The 7,305-nt window shown below is 38.1% G+C and overlaps 1 protein-coding gene across 1 annotated transcript; it reads right to left on the minus strand.

Moving 5' to 3' along the window:
- Positions 1 to 3,786: 3,786 nt before the first annotated feature.
- Positions 3,787 to 6,820, minus strand: LOC106179970 (5-hydroxytryptamine receptor 4). Its single transcript, XM_013563798.2, has one exon. It carries the CDS (start codon positions 5,945 to 5,947, stop codon positions 4,754 to 4,756), a length of 1,194 nt encoding a protein of 397 aa, XP_013419252.1. The 5' UTR covers positions 5,948 to 6,820; the 3' UTR covers positions 3,787 to 4,753.
- Positions 6,821 to 7,305: the final 485 nt, after the last annotated feature.

Below are 7,305 nucleotides of genomic sequence, written 5' to 3' on the forward strand. Positions count from 1 at the left end.
GGGACGCAGAAAGGATGCCGTCCAGTGTAAAGGGGGCTTAAATGAATGGTGTGAGCCAATTTTATTCGCCATGTCTCGAAACTGAAACAAAAAGTGTACCCTCAGTATAATTATACTATCGGAGTTTGATAAAATTTTGCATATGGTTGTTATGATGTATTTATTGACCAAAAGCTGAGATAATATTATTTTGGTATTTATTATTACATGATCTAGCACCTACCCTATCGATAATAACTCTACTAAAATGTAGATACGAGTGACTCTATCGCATGCTTTCGAGTAAAAATAAACTTACCATAAATTAAACAAAAATTAAAGAATATAAAATATCAGCTTTTACTGATAAATGACAAAGCGGTCGAGACAGTGAATTTAATATAAGCAGTGGCATGGAGGAAGCACATTTCACATGCACATACTAGAGAAAGCAAGTCAGCAGCTGCATCACAGTAGATTATCAAAATGAGCTGGTGTGCCTATAAATGAACTCCTTTTTATTCACACAGCAACTTCAATAATGAATCAACAGTATCCTAGCCTGGTATCCCAGTTTGATAAAAAAAGTGTAAAAATTCAATTAGGCAAAAAATAACATTCAAAAGGTACCCAGAACTGATTTACAATGAAGCAATACAACCCTCTGACACCATGATGCTTTACTGATAAATCCTCAAAGAGACTGTACTTTTATATAATCATTGACTTTGGCTGAGGTCATCTCTTGAGGTGACAGAAACAAAAAACCTTTAACTGATATATTATATGATCACGAAGGTTTAATATAATAGAAACGCATCTAGGTAACACAGTGGCCATGGAGTTCCAAGATGGTTAGAAGGGGGATCAGCTCTCTTAAATAATTGACCGCTGACTGTCCAATCAGAAAGCGTAAAAACTCGTGATCATGTAACAAGAGGATAAATATGAAACAACATAAGAGTTTTAAAAGAATGTGAATTCAATTCGCACATGTCATTTCTGGGTACGATTTCTAAAAATAACCCTAAATATGAATGATTTTTTATGAAAAACAATGTCATGGTGAGTGTTCTGTCTTCGTGCTTCGTGATATGGGAACCTTCCCTATAGTTGTAACCTTGTCATCATTGGAAATCAAACGCAGCTGTGATTGATGACAGTTTCCGCACAGTAATAAAACCAAGCGCCTATCGCAGCTAATTAAAACTAGTAATTGACTTACTTTGCCATTTAACAATGTCCCCTGGGGTTAATTACACACACACACATACAGACACACACACAATATATTGGAGACACGTATTGGTCTTGTTTAATAATGGCAGCGGTAGGTCATACCTTGCTCTAACATTGAATATATGGATCGGATAATGTAATGAGCATTATGGGCCACTTGGTTTTTACGACATTAAGTGTGAATATCCTGGTGCAGTACATGTATCCTTCACCTACTGTAAATGTACCCAAAGTCCGTGGGTTTCATGACAGAGGCTGGCCTTCTTTGCCTTTTTGGAAGTAACTGTTTATGATATAAAGATACCTGCAAACACCGTTTGAAAGACATGCATTATAAATATTTGCAAAGATGATTGTGTCTGCTCTTGCTATAACTTATAATCTTAATTTCATTTTTTGATAAATGTACAAAGTTCGATGACTTGTAGGCCCATGAAGCTGGGTAATTTGCATTTTTTCACATGTCACGTTTAAACAAATACTACCTGCGTGCCATAGCACTTTTGTTTCGTTTCTTCATCTTCGTCCTGTAATTTTTTTCTCATTTATGTGTGCAAAGATATGTGCAGATACTGTTACAAAGAAAGACAACGAAAACAAGCCATATTTCATTTTTCGTTTTCAATTTTCCATCTAAACGCTATATCAGCATTTCTTTAAAAGTCCATTGCCCTCTAACAAGTGATGGATGATGACGCTTACATGTTAATCCACATGTTGCATGGACTTCAAATTCAGTTACAACAAGCAAACGTTGGATAAGGTTAGGTAAAGTTAACGATGCAGGGCAATAGAAGATGAGGTACAAAATAGGAAGTAAATGAGTGTTAATAGTTGCAGTATTCATGCATTGTGGATAAGAAAGATGTTGTTATGCACAGCGTTCTCCCACGCCAATCGCCCCACTTGCTGGGGTCAATGACGACGCAAGCGTGCCTTAACCGCAGCGTTGGCGTTATCACGATTCTAATGATTATAGCTTTAAAATATGAAAAACTTTAGGTTGAAAACAAAAACCCGGTACTAAGGTTATTTTCAAACATTTTTTACTGATTTACAAATGACATGAAGTGTCATTTGCGATCTCTCCATTTAAAAAGAACAAATACTAAAGGTACATGATTCAATGTGTCGCAATTATTAACAAATCTAAGAAATCAGCGCTGACGACACTGGAGTACAGTTACTATGAAATCGAGCTCAAACATATATCAATTCCCACAATTAATGATCCAAGTTAACCAGAAAACCTTGTCAACCCCGTGTTGTTACTAGTTAAGACCTAACCTAACCTAAGAAGCACGGGAGTCGACTACGACCACTGGGCGTTTATTTTGGATATATTCACTTACGGACATTCAACCTTCACTAACATTAGGCAAGGAAAAAGTGCCTATGACAAGGTGTCGGATTCGCCCTGGTCTGTATAGAAAATCTGCCTGACACTCGTATATTCACTTATAGCATTTTTGGAAAGTGAAAATGTCAATACTGCAATGACTGCAGTATATACATAACCAATGTGTTACGTTCTGGGACTTGACGAACAACTTAACCTGGGTCCAATACATTTACGAATAAATTGATATAAGAAACATGAGAAACACCTTCTAATTACGACCATTTTGTTCGAGTAAGTCGATTTTTAATACGGCCGTGGAACTATTTCGAAAATATTACCAGCCATCAATTTGATTTTCTGCAGCTAATCAGAAAGGGTTTCTCAGGTCTGTGTAATTGTCGCTTTGATATTTTCTCGTAACATTTTTTTTGCAGATATTCAAAATGGGGACTAATCATTGCTAAGTGTTAGTAAGTAGAAAGGAAAGATATGCCCATTTTCCTCTTTTCTTACAAAACAGTGTAGGTAATGATGTGATTTCCCTTTCAAACCTCCAGCATTCAATGGCAACGCATTGTTTACTCACCTCGGTTATACTTTGGAAGGAAATTGACTTCTACCTTCTCCTGATTTGATTACATTTCAGACATATTTATAGAACTACTAGTACCAGTAAAAAGTAAACACCACAGTTGAAATTCGAAGCAATCGTACAAGGCCAGCCGATAACCTGTTATACAGGGGCGGATCCAGGATTACAAAGTAGGGTCCGGAACGACCATCGTCCCCTTGGTTCGGGGTTCGAGGCCTGCTCAAGAACCTCGAACATTTTTGGTGTTTTTGGAGAGCAAACAGTGCCCTTTGATACGGTTTAGAACTAGGATTTAGCTAGCCAAGATTCTAATTTCAAGAGGGGTATATTGGTGTGATATATTTTTCAGAAACCGAAGGGGGGGGGGGGTGTCAGGACCACCCTGACCCCCCTCTAAATCCGCCCCTAGTTATAGGGTAGACGCACTTCTAAAAAACTGACAAAGCTAGAGTGCCGCAGTCGCTCCAAATTAAGTTTAGTAAAGCTGAGGATTCAGTCTCAATTTTCTATGGTACCAGATATACTCAGGTAATTTAGTTGAACAACACCATTCAGTTAGATAATTAAAATTTAAAGTAGAAACATTGATACTGACGGGAGGACATGATAAATGGTTTATTGTTCATATGTAAGTTACATGTTTCACAGTTGTGTGCAATATATCATTTATTTTATAATACTGTATCAATTACTCTTGAATTCCTGAACATGCATGTATCAATCTTGCCCATTGATTACATTTCTAGTTACTTGAAAATATGCATGTACACCTTTGTTATTGAAGATTTCTAGCAATTTTTGGTACGCTAACCATTTGAACCATTTTTAAAAAGGGACAAACTGGATTGCAAGTGTTGGACCACTTATTTCACATCTTTACTTAAAGTGCATCATTCCTTTTCTCGTCTAGGAAGAACTAAACGATGATATATAACACTTCTCCGCTAACATGTAATGGCATTTATCGTCGAGTTAAATTGACTGTTTGGAAGTAAGTACAGAATTGAGTACTTAAGATATTTGATTAGTTTCTCGGGACAGCACCTTTGGGCACAAGACGTGCAGATGCCATATCATTTGACGTTTATGATCGTATCACAATAATGTGATATATTCCACATTTGAATTTACGGCTCCAGTGGACAATAGATTTAATTTACCGATCTGTTACAACAGAGAGCAAAAAACTGCGTATCAGATGCAGTTTAATGTTGTCAAGCAGTGGTCAATACACAACCCAATTCTACACAAGTAATATGAATTTAATCTTTAGTGGCCACAGTGATTTCTAGTGTAGTTTTATTAAGCATGATCGGAAACCATACCTTGACACATTACCATGCCTGTTAATGTAGTTGAATGGCTCTGTTATTAACTAAGTATTGATCAAAATGGGCTTTTAACAACAATTTATATAATGGAAATAACACCCAAAGTGCATTTTTATAATGCTGTTTTTTTCGAAACACTTATATGTGTGTGTGTGGCATAACCAATGACAAAATGCGATTCCACATATTAGACAAAATGAAAGAAAAACAGAACGACTTTCGAGGTATGTGTTAGATATGTGATGGCTTGTCTAATTCTACCAATCTTCTTCACAAAGGACAATGCTCAGGGTGCAAGGTGCACACTGTATTGTTGTGGTGTATTTTTAAGCCGTCTTCAGGTGTTCGGGCGTCAGCTGATGTCCGACCTGATGAGTCCCGAGACGGCTGAATAAAATGAGCAAGGTGTGCCTCGTCCTCTGGAACTCTAAATCGAGAACAAGAATCGCAGTTTAGAAGATGCGTGATAGCCTTTCGGAATCCCCTATTAAAAAAGAAATACAGGAACGGGTTCAGCGTTGAGTTTACATAGCCAAGCCATATTGCTGTTGTCCACAACTTGTATGGAATTGAGTAGTGAATAAAAGGATCTATCACATTTAGAACGAAGAAAGGCCCCCAACACACTCCAAATCCGCCCATAACGACAGCTAAAGTTTTAGCGGCTTTTGCTTCTTTGCATTTGAATTTTTTCGCGGGTCCTGGAATTGACAGTTGAATGGTCCGTATCTGTCGCACTTGACGTCTCGCTACCGAATATATTTTGACATTTACAACAATCATGAAACATACCGGAATGTAGAATGCTAGAATAGAACCGACCACCGAATAAGGAATATTGACCAGGAACATGCAAATTGGTGTTCCCGGTGGGGTTTTGGCTTTTATCGCATCTTCAATTCCGATCGTGTTCCATCGGTTCATAATAGGTATGAATGATATGATTATTGGCAAGGTCCAACACATGACCAAAAGGATTATTACTTTACGTCTGGTCATCCTTCCGTGGTAATAGAAAGGACAGCATATTGCAAAGTATCTGTCAGCTGCGAGACAGCTCAAATGTAAGATGGAGGATGTCGTGAACATGACGTCAAAGCTGGAGGCCACACGACACATCGCGTCTCCGAGTTCCCAGACTTCATTCATGACTTGATGATACATTCCAAAAGGCATCACCAACACTGCTACTAAAATGTCTGCTACAGCAAGTGACACTACAAAGCAATTTGTGTAAGTTCGGAGGCTCTTGAAAAACACAACAGCCATTGATATTACGACATTACCAAGGATCGTCAATACGATCACTAAAACAAGAAATATCCCAAGTAATGTCCTCTCGGCTACGGAATAATGGATCGGAGATCCCGCCAATTCATCATCGTAACACCCATTATTAAATCCAAACGCAACATTTGCATTGGTTAAGAGCTTCATTTGCGTGAAGCCGTCTTCTTCCATCATTAATGTTTCTAGTTTTTAACTTCCGTAGAATATTTTCAATATCCTCTGCTGTAAAACATTAAAGCACAACAACTTACCATGTATCGCATAGTAGCATATCGCATATGTAGCTCGCATAGTAAGATACCAGCACCCGGCCTGAGATACTGATAGTTCCTTTTATAAAATACTTTTCTTTTAGATCCATTTTTTCGTATCTGAATTATAAGTTACGTGACACAACGTTTGTCGAGGTTGAAATGAAGCTCGAACCGATAGAAAAGCGAAAAGACAATCTCCACTCAATTTTAGTAGATGGCCCATTCTTTACTCATCTTTAAGAACTATTAACGACGGTAACCTAAAAATACTTCCACAGAAACGTCATTTGGGGGTTGTCTGGTGCTGTTTTTGCGATTGTCTACATCTTTGTTCCCCAGACGACAAATGGTGTTTGGCAGTGGCTATATATATGTAATCCCATTCCATTAGTTGCTGCTAAAACTCCAGAGGTTCTCACCCAGGAGCCTCGATAGTGGTTGTATCAGAATGGCTCTCATCCCAAAATAAAGGCACACAGTTTGGGCATCGATTTTCCTTGTGCTATTGACTTTTAAATAACCCAAAGAACAAAGCATCCAGTCTGGCAGGGAAGAGTGGATAAAATCTCATATATATATATAACTCCTCCACGTGATGCCCTGTGCATTCGCAGTCTCTATCTCATTAACGTTTTCAACAATATATTGTAATTTTTATCCTCAGCAGATCACTAAGGTAGTAGGGCTATCTAGTTGATCCAGCCCTTCATTTTTGGAAGTTATCTTCTTGATAGGTTCCTTTCCTTTAATCACATGGGGCAACTGTTGTGTTGTCAATCCTATATGGATTCCAAGTAATATCTGAAACAGAAGTAAAATCAGATAAAGTGTCTTGGGAATAAGCGACAAGCTATAAGGATCGAGATAATGAATTAATAGCGAGACTGAAATGCCAAATAATTAAATTCAATGCTTGCGTGCATAAAATTCATGGGGAAGACTGTATTCACCCTAAGATAGCCTATGTGCCATTTGCCTCTCCGGTAAGTCCAACTTGTAAAAAGCACTCGTGTATATTGATTACCTCGGCTGAGACTTCACCAAACAATGTGAAATCTTAAGAATTAACTCAGTTGAAGTCCCCAGTGCTGCTTTAATATGCAAATTGACATGAAGTGCGGAGACGTGGTTTATTACTCTGAGTGCTCATTTTCATCAACATGCAGTCCTATATTCCCTAAATACTCGGAAGCGTCAATGCTTTGTGGTCAGACAGGGCCGTTCAGAGAAAAGCACTGCTATGTTCTGGTTCGAGTGGGTGGCGCATGTTGCCAAACG

The sequence above is a fragment of the Lingula anatina genome, chromosome 1, assembly GCF_051362555.1.
Source record: "Lingula anatina isolate TDL-2025a chromosome 1, LinAna3.0, whole genome shotgun sequence".
Lineage (NCBI taxonomy): Eukaryota > Metazoa > Brachiopoda > Lingulata > Lingulida > Lingulidae > Lingula > Lingula anatina.

What these genes read in the sequence shown, in the direction of transcription:
- LOC106179970 (XM_013563798.2), bottom strand. Translation starts at nt 5,947, where the DNA reads ATGATGGAAGAAGACGGCTTCACGCAAATGAAGCTCTTAACCAATGCA.